This window comes from Trachypithecus francoisi, unplaced genomic scaffold (assembly GCF_009764315.1).
Source record: "Trachypithecus francoisi isolate TF-2019V2 unplaced genomic scaffold, Tfra_2.0 Lachesis_group3, whole genome shotgun sequence".
In the NCBI taxonomy this organism is placed as follows: Eukaryota; Metazoa; Chordata; class Mammalia; order Primates; family Cercopithecidae; genus Trachypithecus; species Trachypithecus francoisi.
In genome coordinates this window covers 132,726,098-132,748,370 of record NW_022681468.1, presented here as the reverse complement: position 1 = coordinate 132,748,370, position 22,273 = coordinate 132,726,098, and the positions used below count along the sequence as shown (strand labels likewise).

General features: G+C 38.0%; 1 protein-coding gene across 8 annotated transcripts in view; it reads left to right on the top strand.

The window, feature by feature from the left end:
• Positions 1 to 22,273, top strand: part of TCF12 (transcription factor 12) — a 381,043-nt gene that overhangs the window by 237,038 nt on the left and 121,732 nt on the right. For all 8 annotated transcript variants that reach the window (XM_033189989.1, XM_033189988.1, XM_033189987.1 and 5 more), the window contains one exon: positions 18,523 to 18,587. In XM_033189989.1, the coding sequence (XP_033045880.1) occupies positions 18,523 to 18,587 (65 nt within the window). The remainder of the gene's footprint in view (positions 1 to 18,522; positions 18,588 to 22,273) is intronic.

Genomic DNA, 22,273 nt, shown 5'->3' with positions numbered 1-22,273 from the left:
CTGGATTGCAGTGGTGTGATCATAGCTCATTCCAGCCTCCAAATCCTGGGCTCAGCAATCCTCTCGCCTCAGCCTTCAAATAGCTGGGACTACAAGTGCACGTCACCATGCCCAGCTAATTTTTTTTATTATTATTTGTAGAGACAAGATCTTGCTATGTTGCGCAGGCTGGTCTCAAACTCCTGGGCCCAAGCAGTCCTCCCACCTTGACCTTCCAAAGTGCTGGGATTATAGGTGTGAGCCACTGTACCAGGTAACTTTTTTTTAACATTATAATAAAAAAAAAAAGAAAGGCTAGAGTGGGATTATTTTAGGTAGTATAGTCAGAGAACCCTTCTCTGAGGAAATAATATTTGAATAAATGCAAATGCACCTGTAGTCCCAGCTATTTGAAGACTGGGGTGAGAGGATTGTTGAGCCCAGGGTTTGGAGGCTGGAATGAGCTATGATCACACCACTGCACTCGAGCCTGGGCAGTAGGATAAGATTGTTTAAAAAAAAAAAAAATGTCTAGTTTCCCTCGCAGACTGAAATGCTGTGACAAAAGAACAGTTCACGCAGAGGGGCTAACAAGCCAAGCAAGCAGCCTTCAGTGGAAGAGAACTTGGAAAGTTCCAATGTTCCAGGAAAGTGATAAAATACAAGTTTAGAAAAATTGTTTTTTCAAAAAATGCTCAAATGGCCAGGCACAGTGGCTCATGCCTGTAATCCCAGCACTTTGGGAGGCCAAGGTGGGTGGATCGTTTGAGTCTAGGAGTTTGAGACCAGCCTGGGTGATGTGGCAAAAAAAAAAAAAAAAAATACAAAAATTAGCTGGGCATGGTGGTGTGCACCTGTGGTCCCAGCTACTCAGGAGGTTGAAGTGAGAGGATAGCTTGAGCCCAGAGGTGGAGGTTGCAGTGAGCCAGGACTGTGCCACTGCACTGCAGCCTGGTTAACAGAATGAGACCTCATCTCAACAACAACAAAAAGCTCAAATGTACTTACAAGCATTATAACTAACAACATGACCAGTTTTCTCACGTGAGACGGGTCTAGGTGTGGTCTTAAATCTGTGTTTACAATGCCAGGATATACACATCCCTCAAACAAAGAACAGGAGTGCTTTAAAAATTTTAAGTATAAATTTCACTGTTATTTAGCATATAGTTTTGTGAAAATATTTTAATGAAATTGGTGAGTTTTTAAATTATTGAATATAAAAGTGTCAAAATAAATGTAAATATGACTTAACTTGCATAGTGAGAGACAGACCTCTAATTTAAGAAGCAGTATAATTTAATAATAGCAATTTTCACCAGTATTTTTCATGCCCTGTGGTTATCTGTAGCATAAATTTAGAATATATGTATGTGGGCAGGGATTGGGGCCAGGAATTAAAGACCTACACAACAAAATACATGATAGTGAATTTAGAGAACTGGTCAACAACATGCCAAAGAAAATAGAAGAGAACGAGGAACTGGACATTGTATTTCATAACTGAAACGATGAGAAAGAACTGGAAAATTGCCAGCTTTTTAACCTTTTAGAAATAGCTATGTGTGTAGTTAGTGCAGGAGATCATATTCTTAGAGCAGTTTGTTCTAAATTCAAATATGTCAGCAGACTTAGTGGAATTCAAAGTATTTTAGAAATAAAACATCTAATGTTGGAAATGAGCACAATATCATAAAAACAGAAGTAGTTTAGCAAAGTTTTTAGATTGTCCAAGAGTTTATCAAACCCATTATCTGTTACGGTAAAGTCTCCCTGAGCAGGATGTTTTTAATTTAGGCTACTCCAAAAAGTAAAGATAGTAGCAAATGTAGATCCATCTTTTCAGATTATCTTCTACTTTATGCACTACTCTAAACAGTTTGTTTGTTGAAAGTCTGATTATTTACAGAAGTCAAGTTTTGTTATGTTCTAGCCTTTTCTGATCTGTAAAAATGGGTTTGATAGAGAAAAACTAGGAAAAAGCTTTTTCATTTTTTTCCTTTAAAGGGGGTGTGTGGAATGGTTTCTAAGAGGTATAAAAATCTTAGGAAGTTTCATAGTGGTCCTAAATCATTACTTTTCAGACATTTGACAATAGGCACTCCTGAGAGCAGGAAAACAAGGGGAGTCCTGCAGTTACTCGACTCTCTCACTGCCTGGAGGAAGATTCTGGGCCACAACAAAAAGAGAACAAGATAATCAAACACAGCCTGGCAGTCTTTGTGAGTTGAGAAGACAAAAATCAGAATTCAGAGAAGCCAAGGGACTTATAGGGTAAAAAGGAAGCAGCAGAGAGAGAGCAAGGGAGCTCAAGATCTTCCGAGTTTGCTTCCAAGTCTTTGGCCAAGTACTGATATGTACATGCATGTATATGCATGAGAGGAAACAACTTGAGACCAGGGAAAGCTCACACAAAGCTGGGAATAATTCTTCCTCCAACGAACCAAAGTGGAAAGATCTCATAATTAACAGGGTGTGTGTAGTCTTCGAAAGGATATTGTGTTGGTGGTGCTAAATTAGACCTGGACTGAAGGGTGTTCTTGACCCACTGTTAGAAATATTAAAGGCAAACCTGGAAAAGGAGCAAACTGATTCCAAGTCACTTAACTGCTTGCCAGAACAAAGTGTGACATTCTTTGAAGGAATACAGCAAAATCTAGCACCCAGAAATACAAACCTTTTAAGGTCTGGCATTGACTTAAAACTTACTAGACATGAAAAGAACAAGAAAAAATATACCCTATAACCCGGAGAAAAAGTAATCAGTAGAAACAAGAGTCCAGGAAATTAGAGAGATGATGTAACCAAGCAAGGGTGTTAAAATGGCTTTTATAAATATGCTTGATAGCTCAAGAATGTAGAGTAAAATAATGAATATGATGTAGGGATAATGAATGCTATGAAAAAAACAGAATTTATTTATTTACCTCTTTTCCCTCCCTCGCTCCCTCCATCTCCCCCCTCCTTGCCCTCTCCCTCCCTCTCCCCCTCCCTTCTCCACTCTGTCCCTTCCTTCCTTCTTCCCTCCCATCCGTTCTCCTCCTTTCCTCTCCCCTTTTCCTTTTCTTTTTCCTTTCCCTTTTCCCCTTTCCCCTTTTTTCTTCCTTTTTGGAGGCGAGGTCTCTCTCTGTTACACAGGCTGGGGTGCAGTGGAGCTATCATAGCTCACTGTAACCTTGAACTATTGGATCAAGTGATCCTCCTGCTTCAGCCTCCCAAGTAGCTAGGACTACAAGGATGCACCATTTCTGGCCAGTTTTTTTTTCTTTTTTCTTTTTAGAGACAGGGTCTTACTATGTTGCCCAGGCTGGTCTTAAACTCCCAGTCTCAAACCATCCTCCTGTCTTCGTCTCCTGAGTTGCTGGGATTGTATGTGTGAGCCACCACACCAAGCCCCCTAAATGTCATTTCTAGAAAGATGAAAAATACAGTATCTAAAATGGAAAATATACTGGTTGATATTAACTGCAGCTAATTCACTTCAGAAGAAAAAAATCAGTGAATTTGTAGGCATAGAAACAAACTGTTCAAAATGAAGATTAGAGGACCTCCAGCTTCTATCTAGGATGTGGAAAACTATAAAGAATGCTGCTTTTGGCCAGGCATGGTGGCTCACCCCTGTAATCCCAGCACATTGAGAGGCCAAGGAGGACAGATCATGAGGTCAAGAGATCGAGACCATCCTGGCCAACATTGTGGAACCGTGTCTCTACTAAAAATACAAAAATTAGCTGGGTATGGTGGCACACACCTGTAGTCCCAGCTCCTTGGGAGGCTGAGGCAGGAGAATCATTTGAACCCAGGAGGTGGAGGTTGCAGTGAGCTGAGATCACACCACTGCACTCCACCCTGGCAACAGTGAGACTCTGTTTCAAAAAAAAAAAAGAATGCTGCTTTCATTCTAGTGGTAAGGGAGGAAAGCCTGATAAACTACAAACTTTTAACTCTTTTGAACCCTTCAAAGAGGCCCAAGCAAACGGTTTCTGTAAGTACTGGGGCTGAACCAAAACAACAGAGAACTACCTCCATCATAAGCCTAAGGCATATTAAGCAATAGCAGTCTGCCACTGGGGCAGGGGCAAACGCTTGAAGAGAGACCCACTCTCAAGCACAGGTTTATACCATCTGTTAAAAGCTGAGGATGAAAGGCTAACGGAAAAGTTTTACAGCACCCCAGCCACATGCCAAACATTAGGCAAAACAGGTGATCTCTAGAGGGAATTGAAGCCTCTCATAAACTCAGAGACATCACAACAGTCACACCAAGCTAAACTCCTACTTAATTATCTGAATGTCTCACTCTAAAGTCCTTATATGGAAAGAGGCATACCCATTTCCAGGCCTAAATGTACTGCTGTTCTACCCACAATCTCCTGCATCCATCAAAAGTGTAAGTCACGCACATAAGCAAGAGAAAAACAAAACAAATATTGTCAAGAGGCAAAACAGTTAACAAAACAAGACTCAAAAGTGGCCGTGTTATTGGAACTATCAGACAAAGATATTGAAAGGATCTAGTGGAAAAGGTAGACAGCATGCATGAATTAATGGGGAATTTAACTGATAGATGGAAATAATGAGTCAAGTTGAAATGGTAGTAATAAAAAAAAAAAAGGAGGTAAATAATTCCTTTGTGGTCGTCAGTAGACAACCCAGTTGCTGAATAAATCAGTGAACTTGAATATAGGCCAGTATAAATTATCCAAACTAAAACACAAAGAGAAAAAAAGTGAGAAAAGATCAGAGCTGCAGGACAGTATCAGTCTAATAGGTGTGTGATTAAAGTTTCAGAAGGAGAGGGATAGATAATAATGCCAAAGAAATATTTGAAGAGATAATGGCCAAGAATTTCCCAAAAGCAATGAAAGACATCAAACCATAGATTCAAGATTTAAGAAACAACAAGAACTCCCCAACACACACACACACACCACACACACATTCCCTTAGACATATTTAAAGTGCTGAAAACCAAAGATAAAGAGAAAATCTTGAAGACAGCCAGAGGCAGAAAAAAAGCCGCATCATGTATAGAGCAACAAAGATAAACTACAGCAGACTTTTCTTAAGAAACTTTGCAAGCAAGGTAATAGTGACATCTCTAATGTATTAAAAAATTTTAAACTGTGTCAACCCAGAATTACTTATCTGTTGAAAATATTTTCTTAAAAAAGAGGATAAAGACTTTTAGATATATGAAAAGCTGAGAAAATCCATTCCCAGCAGACCACAATAACTGTTAGAGTAAGTTCTTCAAACGGGGAATGTCACTCCAGACAGAAACTTGGATCTGCACCAGGGCTCAGCAAACTTTTTTCGTAGAGAGCCAGATATTACATATTTTAGGCTTTGTGGGTCAGACTGTTTCTGTCACAGCTACTCAACTCTGCCATTGAAGCACAAAAGCAACTATAAACAATACTTAAACAAGTGAGCATGGCTGTTTTCCAGTAAAACTTTATTTACAAAAACAGGAAGCAGGCCATGAGTCATAGTGTGCCAACCCATAATCTGTACAAAGAAATGAGAGCTCCAGAAATTCTAATAATGAAAGTAAATATAAAAGACATACGTTTTGTCCTTTTAAATCACACTATAAAATAACTGTCTAAAGCAAAATTAGCACATTATATTGTGGGTTTTATAAAATATATAACAACAGTAACCTAAAAGATGGGAGGAAGGATTTTGAAAAGTAGACTCTGTTAAAGATGTATATTGTAAACTGAGGACAATCGCTAAAAAATTAAAAAGAAATGTAACTTATCTACCAATAGTGGCTATTAAATGGAATGCTCAATCTAAAAGCAGGCTGAGAGCTGGGTATAGTGGCTCACACCTGTAATCCCAACACTTTGGGAGGTGGGAGGATTGCTTGAGGCTGGGAGTTCCAGACCAGCTGGGGCAACATAGGAAGACTCTGTCTCTACCAAAAAAAAAAAAAAAAAAAAAAAAAAAGCCAGTTGTAGTCTTAGCTGTTTGGGCAGCTAATGTGGGAGGATCTCAGCCTAAGAGTTCAAGGTTACAGGGAACTGTGATCACGCCATTGCATTCCAGCCTGGGTGACAGAACCAGACCCTGTGTCTTAAAAAAAAAAAAGAAGGAAAAAAAAGTTTGAGAAAGATGAAAGAACAAAGAACAAATGAGATAAAGAGTAGACATCTAAGAAAATGGCAGACTTAAATCCAGCCATATCAGTAATATAATGCAAATTTTCAAAATGAAACAGAGAGATACCAAGAGATAGAGCAAATAAGCATTTGGCTTTTTTGATTCTCTATTTTCCAGTGGTTTTTGCACATAATTTTAAGAATAGGGCCTTCCCTAGATGAAAACATTTAAACAGTGAACTTCTTAACGTCTGTTTACACACTGCTAACACTGGCCCTCCTTTTTACTGAATAAAAATGGTTTGCTGCTCTTTCCCCCGTGAGCTTCAAACAACAACCAAGCTATGTTGAACTAGTAACTTGGAACCATCAGACCCAAGGTGCTCCCCTAAAACCACTTTGCCCAAACCTTAGGGAAAAAGGAATAGGCAGGCTAAAGATTATATTCAGACATGTCTACCCTTTTTCCTCTATGTTACAAAATCTAAAACTCTGTTGAAATTAATTTTAGACTGTTCTTTTATGTTTTGACTTCTCAGGTGTTTCTACCACCTTCTCTGGATCTTGCATACTTTCTTCGGTGAATCTTTGTGTTTTTCAGTTGTGAACAGATTGTGACTATGTATACAAAGAGATCCAGATACCCATTCATTAATGCTAAGAAGACTGACACTGTTAAATTTTCATGAAATGAAAGGCATAAAGAATTTTAAAACCTCTGAAAGTATCCAGAAGTTTCCTTTAAATTCTTTGCCTAGAATCTTTTTTTCTCTTCTAATTAAGACTTTTTCCTTAAGCACGAGCATTTAAGATATATATAGCCAATATAGTATTGTATAATATAGTCAAATGTATTTTCTAGTCAGTACATTTCAGTTCAAAAATAATAACTAAAATTTTATTACCCCTTGTTTGTCACTGTTCCACGCACTTAAGATGTTAATGCATTTTATCCTCACAAAAACCCAGTGAGGTAGAACTATTTTTATCCTTGTTTCACAGATTAGGCAACTAAGGGATAGAGCTGTTAGGTAATACTGATAATAAGCAACAAAGTGGGAATTTAAACCTGGTTAGTTTACATCTAGAGTCTTCATTCATTACCATTACCCCATGCCTCCTCTCTAATTTATTGTTACAGTGTGTTAGGATTTTTTTCTTTTCTTCCTTCCTTCATTTTTTCCTTCCATTCTTCATTCCTCATTCCTCCACTCACCAAATATCTACTCAGACACACTGTGATCTGAATTTACTTGTGTATCCAGTTATAATGAATTAATATATAAGATTTTTATTTTGAGTTATGCCTTACTCACAAATGAACTTTGGATTATGACCCATCAAGAAATTGAGACTGGCCTTTACCTATTTTCAAACTCAAAACATAGGATGGCAGTAAATTGCAGTACTGGAGACAGCTCAGTGAAAATTGAACATGTCATATTCTATCCTCATGTAGCAAGAACTGTATTTAAATCTTAGCAGGCCAGGCATGGTGGCTCACCCCTGTAATCCCATCACTTTGAGAGACTGAGGTGAGAGGCTGACTTGAGGCCAGAGTTCAAGACCAGCCTGGGCAACATAAGAGACCCCATCTCTACAAAAATGTTTTAGAATTAACCAATGTGTGTGTGTGTGCCTGTAGTCCTGGCTACTTGGAAGGCTGAAGCAGGAGAATTGAACCCAAGAGTTCAAGGCTATGAAACGCCACTGCGTTCCAGCCTGGACAACAGATCAAGACCCTGTCATTCATAAATAGAACATAAAACACATACATACAGTCTTAGTAGATCCTAAGTGGGATTTAAGGCTCTCTTCTGGGCTTTCTCCATGTGTTTCAACAAAATGAAATAGTTACCATTTGATGGCTATCTATGTATTTTCTTTACACACAAAGTGTACAAAATGTGCTTCGTTTCTGTATTACATAGGTAGAGGCTGTTGAGTCTTGGTAAAAAATTTTATTGACATTTTGTTTTTCTTAATCTGAATAGAAGTAAGTCTTGGTAATTTTAAATATACTGACCTCAGTTTGCTATATTCAGCAAATATATTCACAGCTAAATTCTCAAAATGTATTAAACAAGTGTTTACACTTTGGTTTTATAACTGCACATCATCATTATTATAAAAATCCCTCCATTTTTAGCGGCTTATCCTTTTTACTATGTGTAGTGCCCAAATTGACATTCCATCAGAGGGGTATGTCTTATTAATAGCAAAGAGTTGATGAGTATATCAATTTCATGGGGCATTAAAAGAAATCATCTAGTCCACACTTGCCCCACCCCACTCTATTTTTCAGGTAAAAAAACTGAGGTCTAGAGAGGTTTAATGACTTATGTATCTCACGTAGCTAGTTCACATCAGAGACAGAAATAGATCCTCTTGACTCTTATTTCCATGTTTGTTTCATTCAGTTGGCCTGTTTATGACCAGATAGTTGATGAATGGTAGCAGTTCCATTGACTAGTTTCTTTCCTTCTCTTCCAATTCTTGCTGTCAGGGGAACTGGCTAATTAACAATCATTTATTATCTACTATTTTAGAGCACAGTTCTCTTAAGCTGTCTCTCTGCCTTCACATGGCTTTATGCCATAGATGGAGCCTTGGAGTAGAATCTGTTCCTGGCACGCAAACAAAACAAGGCTAGAATTCCAGACCAGTGTTCTCTGAACAAGTGGCATCTGCCTTCTGGTCCCTGAGTGCCATAAAAAACAGAGTTAGACACTGACCTTGCCTGGTAAGGTCATGGTCTAAATTAAACAGTCAAAATACAAAAAAGATGTGAGAAAATAATGGGATTCAGCAACAATGAGCCTAATGTTCTGCTTATCATTGTATAATGCAAGAAATTTCTTAGACGAGCGTTGACACAAGAATTTGGTGGAAACAGAGTCAGTGTGTCAGAAGGAGTAAATTATTTAAGTGTGTGAATACCAAGATACATTAATGTCAGGAAGGAAATGAGATGCCAAAAGCACACGTATATGATAATTTGCTCCCTCTATCTTCCCCCAAATTATCTCGTGATGTGATTGTTACTTGACTTTTTCTTTGTTTTGGAGTAAGTGGAGTAAGTAAGGTTAAGGCATTGAATGAGTAGCTCAGTTTATGTAGTCTTTAGAAAGCTGTAAACCATTAAATTATTTTAAATCCTTTTTTAAGAATGAGATAAACATTAAGACAGCAAGGTGACTTGATTATTTTTAAAAAATACACATTCGTGATGGGTTTTTTTGTTTGTTTGTTTGTTTTGTCTTTTTCGTGAAAAACAGCCCCCTAGTTCTGTAATCTTTTGAATTGCTCTAAAAAATGAAAATGTCTTTATTTCTAAATCTAAACAACATGTGGTTGGGGAAATGTGGCAACATTAAGAAAAATACTCAAATTCTGAACTTTAGGCAAAGCAACGGTACAATAAAGATGTAAATTATGTTATCAAAGACAATTTAGGAAAATCCAGCTGTTAAGAAAAGTGACTCAAAAATGGAAGTTAGATTTTGAGCTACCTATAATTATAGTTTACTTCTTTTTTTTTTTTTTTTTTCTTTGAGACGGAGTCTTGCTCTGTCACCCAGGCTGGAGTACAATGGCACGATCTTGGCTCACTGTAGCCTCCACCTCCCGGGTTCAAGAGATTCTCCTGCCTCAGCCTCCCAAGTAGCTGGGACCACAGGTGTGTGCCACCATGCCCAGCTGATTTTAGTATTTTAGTAGAGACAGGGTTTCACCATGTTGGCTAGGCTGGTCTTGAATTCCTGACCTCAGGTGATCCGCCCGCCTCGGACTCCCAAAAGGCTGGGATTACAGGCGTTAGCCACCATGCCAGGCCCAGAAAGTTCTGATCAGTGACTGAAATTAATCAAAATCTATTTATGTAATTCTGCCCCGTTCATTCATTTAGAATTTTTTACTACCCACCCACCTCACCCTCTCAAATCGAATTGTGCTCTTCTGGCCATTCTAATGATGGAAATGTAAACTGTTTTCTGTAGACCTTCTAATCCTCACCTATTTATATTTAATTTGCAAATCTGATTTTAAGGGGAGAGAGGTGGAGAGCATGAGGAAGGGTAGTTGAGTTAGTGAATGCTTCCATCCTAGAATACTTCATCACAGATTTTAAAGTCTCAGAAAGTTGTTTCTTTTTTTTCTTTTCTTTTTTTTTTTTTTTTTTAACAGTATCTCATTCTGTTGCCTAGGCTGGAGTGTAGTGGTACAATCATGACTCACTGCAACCTAGACTTCCTGGGCTCAGGTGATTCTCCCATTTCAGCCCCCGTGGTAGCTGGGACTACAAGTGTGTACCACCATGCCCAGCTGATTTTTTGTGTTTTTTTGTAGAGTTGGGTTTTTGCCATGTTGCCCAGGCTGGTCTCGAACTCACGGGCTCAAGTGATCCACAGTCTCGGCCTCTCAAAGTGCTGGGATTACAGACATGAGCCATTGCACCCAGCCTAGAAAGTCATTTATAAAGCCTATTCAAATTGCCCAGGTCTGACTGTGTGCTTTTATCAGGATAATAGGATACTCCATTGGCACCTTAGCAATTCTGCCAGAATTATTGATTGGGAAGCTGCTTACAGTTCTGATGCACATCACAGGAAGCTGGTGCAAAATTAAGATGGCATATGTGATGAGATAAAGGCTGGGTTAGAAAAGTGATTACAACTGGGAACTTGCTAATCACTGACCTCTATAGGGATCCTGTGGTTTATCACTAATCTCACTCACACTTGGCATTTTCCTATGCTGCTGCCTCATCATTCATAGCTGTGTGAGTAATTTGGCATGGAGTGAACAAGAGGAGGGCATAGAGAGTCCAGCAGCTGTGCTTGTTGGCACTAGATATTTAAGTATCTTCAATGTAGCCAGCAGTGTGGTTGGCACAAATGTTAGCCAATAATGCTTAAACAAATTGTTGTGAAGAAAATAGGCAAGCGTTTATTTAAAAACCCCCTTTCTCTTTTCTTTAAAAACAAAAAATCTGGTCAATTAAGATCCTTTTTAGATTCTTTTTCTGTACATTTGAGCAGATTACTACCAAAATAAAGTCTGTAATTCTAACAGTATCTTCTAGACAAGAATTTCTGAATACTTTATAAGTATTAATTAAACTGTGCAGGGTCTGTGGGAGATACATGTTATTCAGTTGATTTTCCTAAAAGAGTGAGTGGGGTCATTGATATTAAGTGACATGTAACTTTCCCAGTTCACTCAGTGAGAGCAAAACAAGAGCCAAGAGATGAATCCAGTACTCAGAATTCCCAGGTCTTTGCTCTCATACTCTACGGCATTGCGGATTTGCCCACTTTGTAAGTTAGCATTTGGTGTTTCTCCATATGGTTAGTATGATTCAAATTGTATGGTATTTTTGATAGAGTTTGCCCACAAAAGAGGAGTAAGTTCTCCACGAACAAAAAGGTAAGTTAAATAATGAGTTTTCAAAGACACTCAAGGGGGAGGAGGACAGTCTGCTCATAAAACTGTCATCAAATTTAGATATGTGCACAAATATTTAGATTTGTCTATATAAGGGTTTCACATTGTTTCTATGAAAAGTAAATATGGAAAAGCTCACATGAGTTGCACATAGAAATACTTCATTTTGAACATAGTAATGTTGATCTCATTAACTTTTTTGAAACATCCAAGAATTGTTGCTAGGTTAAGCTTTTAGCTTTTAAGAAAAACCAGTCTCATACTAAATACTTAAATTATAACACATGGAGTTTTTCTGTGTAAAATATGCTGAATTCAAATTTATGAATGCAAATCAGAATATCTGACAAAAATGAACAGAAGTAATATTGGCTTTCATACAGATAGGGAAGCTATTCTATTTTGTACTGCTACTTGTGAAGGCAACAGTTATTTCTTCAATAGTATCTATTCATTGAAATTAATAAACTTGTCTGGAAATTTTTAGGTATTTACTGTACTGCTGCAGAAAGAAATGCTGAGCAGGCTTTATATTCCATAATATCATTATCTCTGGCTGTTTCCTCATCAGTACATTATTTTCTCTTGATAAGAACAGAGCACACACCATGAGAGTATTGTAGAATTGCTTTGGTCTAAATTTGCATGTTGAAGGAAGAGTGAAACTGAACACCATTCTCCAAGTGTGGATTGTGGCTTATCTGCTCTCAGGTTGCTCATAAAGACATACCTGGGACTGGGTAATTTTTAAAGGAAAGAGGTTTAATTGACTCACAGTTCAGCGTGTCTGGAGAGGCCTCAGGAAACTTACAATCATGGTGGAAGGGGAAGCAAACACATCCTTCTTCACCTGGTGGCAGCATGGAAAAGTGCAGAGCAAAGTGGGGCAAAGTCCCTTATAAAACCATCAGATCTCATGAGAACTCACCATCATAAGTGGGGCAAAGTCCCTTATAAAACCATCAGATCTCGTGAGAACTCACCATCATAAGGACAGCATGGAGGTAACCACCTCCATTACCTCCCACCGGGTTCCTCCCACAACATGTGAGGATTTGGAAACTACAGTTCTAGATGAGATTTGGGTGGGCACACAAACCATATCAGGCACCTTCAAACTTTTGTGGTATTTTTAATAAATATATATTATCAAATACTAGATTTCTGTCACTAAAAAGAGCTAAATATCTAACAAATGTAGCAGTACTTCTAAAACTTTGTCATCCAGTAGGCTGTAAGCTTTTTCATTGTTTGGCACCTATTGAGGGTAGAGCTTGCAGCGGTTGTTTTGTTTGTGTATTGTTTTTTGTTTTTTGAGACAGGGTCTCGCTCTGTCTCCTAGGCTGGAATGCAGTAGCATGATCATAGCTCACTGCAGCCTCAAACTCCCAGGTTCAAGCAATCCTCCCACCTCTGTCTCCTGTGACTACAGGTATGCACCACCATGCCCAGCTAAGTTTTGTTTGTTTGTTTTTTAATAAAGGTCAGGTCTTACTATGTTGCCTAGGCTGGTCTTGAACTCCTAAGCTCTAGCAGTCCTCCCACCTCAGCCTCCCCAAGTGCTGGGATTACAGGCATGAGCCACAGCACCCGGCCAGAAGCTTGTGTCTTCCTCATCTCCTAACCTCTTCATCTGTCAGTGACTAGCCCATAAATGTTTGATGGAATGTATGGATCTTAGATTCTTCTGTCTAGTCAGTGCTTGGATATTTGTAATTGAGATGGAGAGAAATGGGAATGTAGAACTGTGCCTGTCCACTCCCACCTTCAGTTTGACTGCCGATTGTATCTTATGTCAAAAGAATAGCAATAGTTTGTGTTTCTGTAAGCATTGAAAGGTTGCAACTGAGTATATTAGTAAGGTAGACAGCAAGATAACTTTTTTTTTAAGTCTGAAAATATTTGTTAGGGTAACTAATGCCTCTAAGAGTTTATATGTCTGGAGAAAATAATGTTACGAACTTCAGTCATTTGCTGTTTCTTGAGTAAATGTTTTAAATACTGTATAAATTGAATAAATGTTTTAAATACTGTGTAAGTTAGTCAAAATTATCTGTCGTTTCTTGAGCAATTTTTAGTTTAGGTCAGAAAATGCTGAATGTGGTTAATGTAAACCGTGTAAGTTTAGCTACTTAAAATACCTTTGCACACAAGTTATGTATCTGATGGTTTAATATACATATATATGTATTATTCTTGTATATTTTTCAGTAATATGTTGCTATTCTAGTAGAGTTGGGTTTCTTAACCTGGGGTCCAGAGAATCCCAGGACAGAAGGAAAATCAGTGAACTTGAATGGGAAAAAATTGTCATCTTTATTTTTACCAATCTCTAAGTGAAAGTTTGCATGGCCTTCCATTTTGAATAAGGATAGCAAAATAGTCCAGACAGTGCCTACAGTTTTTGTCACCAGTAGAACAATAGGTATTTTCATATCATAATTGTTGCAGATATCTTAAACTGTTATTTATACTTTAAAATTATTATTAGTCCCACTGCTAAATCTTATTAATGTGTTAATAAATTATAGGAAATACGAGGTTTTTAAAAGAACATTTTGACAATTACATGGCGTTGTACATTAAAATACTTATATTTTGTTTTGTACGTTTATAATCATGATTCTGAGAAGTCCACTCAAGAGGCTCATGCACATGTGCACACATCCATACCTATACACACCCACACCCCCGCAACACAAGGGTCTGGTAAAAACCCTGTATTAGACTATCCCAGAAAATTCTTTGTAATAATTTTTTCATAGGTACTTCAAGGAAAATTAGATATGTGTTACATTACTAGTAGTTCTTAAACTGTTTTCAGCTGAAGTTGACCGGTTAAAATTGTCTGTATACTTCATTTATGTATTTTTATGTTTAAAAATTGCCAAAGATTTTTGATGTCAGATGCCTGAGATAAAACAAAGAATAAGGTATATGACTAATTTTAATTCATGAAAATAGTTCTTGTGAAAAGTAATTTTGAAAGAATTAAAAATGAATGCCTCCTAAGTCTTAGACTGAGTATGCATTATTATATTTCAAGGATACTCAAATTTATAAGTCCTTAAGAAAATAACTAGTTTATAATAAATGAAAGGTGAAATAAAAATGTATTTACATTTCAGATTCTTATTTGAATAGATTAAGTATCATTTTGAAAACAAGCTATCAACTTTCATTTCAGAAGAAACTTTTACTTTGTAACATCTTCAGCTTATGTTAAATTAGTTTTCGTTCTCTCTGAATTCAATGTCCTTTATGAAAGGATAAGAAATTTTAGGAATGTTAATAAGCACAGGAAAGTAAGTTTGAAACTTTAGATTTTTTAAAATGATCTATTATATGGGTAGCCTCCACACAGATAATTAAGATTGTATTTAAAAGCTGTACATTATTAAAAACAGAGCTAATATTCACCTCTAACCTTGTTCCTTTTTCCACCTCAACGTTTTTTTTTAAGAGTACTTACTAGGACATTTGAGTCAAAATACAATACATTATTAACTCATGATTAAGTGTGGTGGCTCATGCCTGTAATCCCAGCACTTTGGGAGGCCGAGGTGGGCAGATCACAAGGTCAGGAGTTCGAGACCAGCCTGGCCAACATAGTGAAACCCCATCTCGACTAAAAATACAAAAATTAGTCAAGTGTGGTGGCACACACCTGTAGTCCCAGCTGCTTGGGAGGCCGAGGCAAGAGAATCGCTGGAACCCAGGAGGCAGAGGATGCAGTGAGCCGAGACTATGCCATTGCACTCCAGCCTGGGTGACAGAGTGAGACTCCCTCTCAAAAAAAATCAATCAATAAAAAATGTAGTTCACTAATTTAAAAAACTCTACACATGAATAGGATGTTCAAAATTGTTTATTGATATGATGCATAATTATTTTTAAAAAGCCTCGGAAATGGACCAGTATCGTTTTCATTAAAGTATGCATGTCATGCTGACTGATTGATGTAGAAGTTTTACAATTCTAAATCTGACATCTATTAACCCTTTAGATAGGCAAAATAATCCTTGTAATAATAATGCCAGGCCTCCGTGGTAACACATACCTGTAACGTCAGCACTTTGGAAGGCTGAGGTAGGAGGATTTTTTGAGCCCAGGAGTTTGAGACCAGCCTAGGCCATACTGTGAGATCCTGTCTCTACTAAAAATGAAATTTTAAAAAATTAGGCATGGTGGCAAACGCCTATAGTCCCAGCTACTTGGGAGGCTGAGGTGGGAGGATTGCTTGAGCCCAGGAGTTGGAGGCTGCAGTGAGCTGTAATTATGTAACTATGCTCTAGCCTGTGCAACAGAGCGAGACCTTGTCTCAAAATAAATAAATGAATTAATTAAGTAAAACTAGTTATTACAAAATAAAACCATTACAGGATTGTACACTTGGAATTCTGACACACACACACAGCCTTTCCTGCATCTAATCAGAATGGATCAGAAATCCTCTTGGAACAAGAAGATGGCAGAGACTGAAGGGAAATGCCAACTTAGAATGACTGGCATAGAAGGAATTATTGAAACTGAGGGAAGACAGTTGTGTTCTTCTTTGGCAGCTCTGGTTTCTAAATAAATAGGGAATTTCAGAGAACAACTTCATTCTGTGCTTTGCAAAAATCAGAAGATTGTGGGGAGGGGTCTGGTGGAGAGGGCATGACTTAGAGAGACCTTGAGGCTGCTGCTTCAATCCAGCATGTCAAAGCACCATGTTTGGGGGCGTTAGTTACTGAACCTCAAAAATGCTACATTGCGAATTAGCTTAGTATATTGAATACATGAGTGAGTACCCTACTGTTAACGCTGTGAGACTTAACATCCATTCTCCCTCAAGAACTGGCCCATACTATTCCTGATACTTGGCCATGAAAGTTTTGAACTGTGGTTGTATTAGTTCATTCTCACGCTGGTAATAAAGACATAACCCAAGACTGTGTAATTTATAAAGGAAAGAGGTTTAATTGACTCACAGTTCAGCGTGACTGGGGAGACCTCAGGAAACTTAAAATCATGGCAGAAGGGGAAGCACAAACATCCTTCTTCACATGGCAGCAGCAAGAAGTGCCAAGTCAAAGGGGAAAAGCCCCTTATAAAACCATCAGATCTTGTGAGAACTCACTATCACAAGAACAGCAGCATAGGGGTAACCGCCTCCATGATTCAGTTACCTCCCACCTGGTCCCTCCCACTACATGTCGGGATTATGGGACCTACAATTCAAGGTGAGATTTGGGTAAGGACACAGCCAAACCGTATCAGTGGGTATAGTCACAATAAGAATTCTTTTTTTTTTTTTTTTTTGAGATGAGTCTCACTCTGTCACCCAGGCTGGAATGCAATGGCACAATCTTGACTGCCCACAACCTCCATCACCTGGGTTCAAATGATTCTCTTGCCTCAGCCTCTCGAGTAGCTGGGATTACAGGTGCATGCCACCACACCTGGCTAGTTTTTGTAGTTTTGGTAGAGATGGGGTTTCACCATTTTGGCCAGGCTGGTCTTGAACTCCTGACCTCAGGTTATCTGCCTGCCTCGGGCAGGTTATCTCCCAAAGTGCTGAGATTGCAGGCGTGAGCCACTGCCCCCCCGCCACAGCAAGAATTCTTACATGTCTCTGGGAAGAATATAAATGGGCATGGTGACTTCTGAGAATAGTAAGGTAATCAATGCCTGTAAAGTTGAAAGTTAGCATCCTTTAATCTACCAGTTTCCCTTATTTGTGTCTATCCTGAAGGAGTGTGTGTGTGTGTGTGTTTACAAGACGTGCAAGGATATTTGTTTCAGTACTGCTCATGACAAACAAATATAAAAACTGTCTTTCCGTAGGGGAATATATAAACTGGTTTTATTTGTATAATGGAACATTGTATAGCAGTAAAGATGCTCAAACTAGGGATCTGTTATCAACACATAGCTCAAAACATGATATATGGAAATGCAGGTTTCAAGATAAATAGCATGTAATTTCATCTGTTAAATGTGTTAAATGCAAACAGTAATGTATATTGTTCGAGAGTATGAATATATATTTAAGAGTACAAAACATACATGGTAAATATGCACATCAATATTATGATAATGGTTATCCAGAGGTGTGGTTTGAGCTATGTCTATACTGTATTAATTAATTAATTTATTTTTTTTTTTTTTTTGAGGCAAAATCTTGTTCTGTCGCCCAGGCTAGAGTGCAGTGATGTGATCTTGGCTCACTGCAACCTCTGCCTCCTGGGTTCAAGCAATTCTTCTGCCTCAGCCTCCTGAGTTGCTAGGACTACAGGCGCGTGCCACCATGCCTGGCTAATTTTTTGTATTTTTAGTAGAGACAGGGTTTCACCGTGTTAGCCAGGATGGTTTTATCTCCTGACCTCATGATCCGCCCGCCTTCGCCTCCCAAACTGCTGAGATTACAGGTGTGAGCCACTGTGCCGGCCCAATACTGTATTAATTTTTGAGAGAGAAAGAAGAAGGTTCAATCTGACGCAAACATGGGAAAACATTCTAACTAGTGGGTACATGGACCATATTGTTGGCTGTATAAATGTCTTTTTCATTCTTTTAAATGTGTTTTAAAATACTATGCATTGAAAATAAAGTATTTACATGTTACTTTATGTAGCTCAAGTGATCCACCTCATCCTCCTGAGTAGCTGGGAATACAGGCATGTATCAGCATGCTAATTTTTTATTTTTTGTAGAGACAGGCTTCACTATTGCCGACGCTAGTCTTGAGCTAGTGGACTAAAGCAGTCCTCCCACCTCAGCCTCCCAAAGTACTGAGATTACAGACATGAGTCACTACATCCTCCCCAGAATCTGACTCAGACTGACCAAAATGATAGCAAGTTTTTACAAATTATTGGATTGTATCCTCTTATTTCTAATTTGTTCTATTTTTAAACTGCAATATAATTATCATGAATAGTCTAGAATTTTGATTGTCAATAAATGAGGGGTTTTATATAAAGTTAATTTCTTTGTTTTGTAGGAAAAACATCAGAGAGAGGCTCATTTTCCCTGTACAGCAGAGATACTGGATTACCAGGCTGTCAAGTAAGTTTAATGATTAAAAAAAGCAATGAGATGGTTTTTAAACACATAAAGACTCTATTAATAGATGAGATAGAAATTATCCAATTTATTTCACTACTGTTTATTTAATTTGTAACTAAATGTTGTTTTTTTTGCTCTCTCCGCTTAAAATTGTTTCAGTTCCCCAGTTTACCAGGCTGTCTTTATCATCAAAGATTTTCATAACCCACCTCCATTTTAACTGGAAACAAAGTAGCAGTTATCTTTCTACCCCTTTCCAAAATACCTGTCATTTCTGAGAAATTTTTTTGCGTATTTTCTCACAGAAAACATAATTGCTGGTACATAAAAAATACATGATTGATCTGCATAGCTTGAATATCCTGTAATGTCAAACTGATCATTAATATTGGAAGTATTTTGTTTTCAGTCCTGCATCTACCAATTTTTAGGCTTCACACCCTCCCCGACTTGGAATTTTTGTTTCAACTGTCTACCTTCTCTAGCATTTTGTGCTTCTGCTAATGGGCATCTTCTCTGCCTTTTTCCTCATATCTTTAGACTGAGAATCCTGAACACACAATTCAATTCACCTGGAGATTTCCATCAGAATCAAGCCAAAAAGAATCGAAAGGAAAGGCAGAACATATTAAATTTGTTTTCTGCCATCTGCATGCTTTACATGAGGGCCCACCCTAATTTCAGGCATGGGCATGTGAGCCAGTTTTAACTGCTGTGCTAATAGTACTCCATTTAATACATATTTCATAATTGTGCCTCTAAGAGAGTTTTACATAACATCCTGTTTTGTGATATGCCTTCCCATTATAAAATAATGTATTGTAGTAGGCTGGCCATGGTGGCTCACGCCTGTAATCCCAGTACTTTTGGGAGACTGGGGTGGGAGAATCCCTAGAGCTCAAGAGTTGGAGACCAACCTGGGCAACATAGTGAGACCTTATCTCTACTTAAAATGTAAAAATCAGCCAGGTGTAGTGGTGCATGCCTGTAGTCACAGCTGCTTGGGAGGCTGAGGCAGGAGGATCACTTGAGCCCAGGAGTTGAAGGCTGCAGTGACCCATGATTGTGCCACTGTACTCCATCCAGAGTGACAGTGAGACTCAGTCTGAAAGAGAGAGAGAGAGAGAAAGGGAGGAAGGGAGGGAGGGAGGGAAGGAAAGAAGAGAAAGAAGGGAGAAGGAAAGGAAGGGAGAGAGAGAGAGAGAGAGAAAAAATCAATATATTGTAAAAATTAAGGATCATCTATTCCCATGTCCTTAATGGCAAATAGGCATGGTCTGAATAAGTGATTTGTTAAGTATCATAGAGTTGGGGGTAGTAACTGGACCAACACTCAGATTTCTTGGCTTCAGACCAAACAGTCTTACTCTATTTTCATCCAAGTGATTTTTTAAAGTTTTAGTGTTACTAATGATTGCTTTATTTTCCATTTATGGTTAGCTTTATTTTATCCTAGTCATTTAAAATATATATAGATTAGCATTGTGTCATAGCCAGTGTTTTGCTTTACCAGCTCTTACTAGCTCACAAGAGCCAAATCTGTTAAACTTTTAGGAATTTAGCAAGCATGGTTGACATCACACTGGTATCTTAAAATTGATTATTATGAGCTAGGCACTGTGGTGCATACCTGTAGTCCCAGCTACTTGGAAAGCCAAAGCAGAAGGATCACTTAAGCCCAGTAGTACAGTTCCAGCCTGGGCAATGTAGCAAGACTGCAGCTCTAAAAATAAAAATAAAAACAAAAAAATGGCCATCAAGGAAGTGTTTACACTGTGGAAATCCAAAAATGTTACAATTCAGGGCTTCCATTTTCTTAAACAGTTGTTAAACATTTACCAGCATACCGATCATGCCTAGTTAAAAATTGCAGAGAACCAAAGAATGTAAGTGCTTATTCAGATCACAGCAAAAAATAGAAAAGCAGCAGTTGAACATCTAGCCTCCATTAAGGTACCTTTCTGACCTCTTTCAAAGGTAACAATACTTTAAGGCCAACTAAGATATACGATTTATTCTGTATAGTTTTAGCAATATCCATTGATGAAAATCAAAATACCCTCTTTTTTGGTCCATATCAGATGTGGATTGGTGATTGTAATATTTCTGCAATTCATAGTTGATATCAGAACTCATTCTTCTTTAAGATACAAGTTACTGTTTGAATTTCATAGTCTGAATTTTAGTTCATAAATGACTTAAACTGGAGGCTGTGGATCTAATTTCTGATCTTGGCTATTAGTACTCATTGTGTGAGTTTTGTAGGCCACCTAACCATCACTCTCCTGAATCTCTTCAGAGTACAACAAAATTTTAAAAATTAAGTTGCAGCCGGGCGCAGTGACTCACACCTGTAATCCCAGCACTTTGGGAGGCCAAGGCGGGCGGATCACGTAAGGTCAGGAGTTCGAGACCAGCTTGGCCAGCATGGTGAAACCCTGTTTCTACTAAGCATACTAAAAATTAGCAGGGAATGGTGGCAGGCTCTTGTAATCCCAGCTACTTGGGAAGCCGAGGCAGGAGAATTGCTGGAACCCAGGAGGCGGAGGTTGCAGTGAGCTGAGATTGCACCATTGCACTCCAGTCTGGGCAACAGAGGAAGATTCTGTCTCAAAAATAAACAAATAAATAACCACACTAAGTTATATCATTTGGACAATGAATGATTGATAAAAGTAACTACAAAGAATCGTGTAGGTTTAAGCTTATAAGCTCTGCAGACTGCCTCTGTGACATATCATTAAGTTAACTTGTCTGCCACCCTGCTTCAGGGCCTTGAAAGTCTTTTCATCTTCATCTTAAATATAAGACAGCAGCTTAGTTAGGCAGTGTTGAATCTTATATGTATTCTCATAGTATAAGAATACCTTATAACCATAACAAATTTGTTTACTTATCAGATGTATGAAAGTGCTCTTCTCAGTTCCTGATCATACAGTAGAAGGTCAGTAAATGTCAGTTGAGGAGGGTAAGACAAAACGTTTAGAGTAAAGAGACCTAGGTTCAAGTCCCATCTCTGCACTGATTTCTATCTGAAAGATAGGATTAGCTGTTTCTGCTTCCACCTACTTAGTAGATCTCTGAAGGCTAAACTGTATGGGCTTATGAAAACATTTCAAAAAGTAAATACATAATTCTAAAGTTCTCAATTCATGTAACCCACATAACAAAAGATATTTTGGATCTTTAATATTATTTTTAAGATACCTAAATGTTTGAGAGCCACTGGTCAAATGTTAACGTTACTGCTAAACTTGAGAGGGGAAGAAAACACTATTGTAAGCTTTTTGAGACCACAGCTACATCTAAAATCATAGTCCATGCTTATATTAATATTTTTATTATGTTCAAATGTTTTCACTTAACATTTTTATACCCTCTTGGCAAAGATATTGCTGTTTAGTTAGAGTCAGCAGTAAGTTCTATGAATGTAATTGTCCAGTTTTGCAAAGGGGAATCTTAACAGTTTTTACCAAGGATTAATGTGCGTTTGTACCAGATTTAATTCTCATATCAAAAGACATTTATTTTAAATCTAAATGTGTAGCACTCTAATAACATTTGCTACCATTTGCTGAGCACTAACTGAACTAGCCATTGAACTAAACATACTCACATTTAATTCTTTTAACAACAACTCATTTTGCAGGATAGTAAACAGAGGTTCTTGTAAGGTATTATGCTTA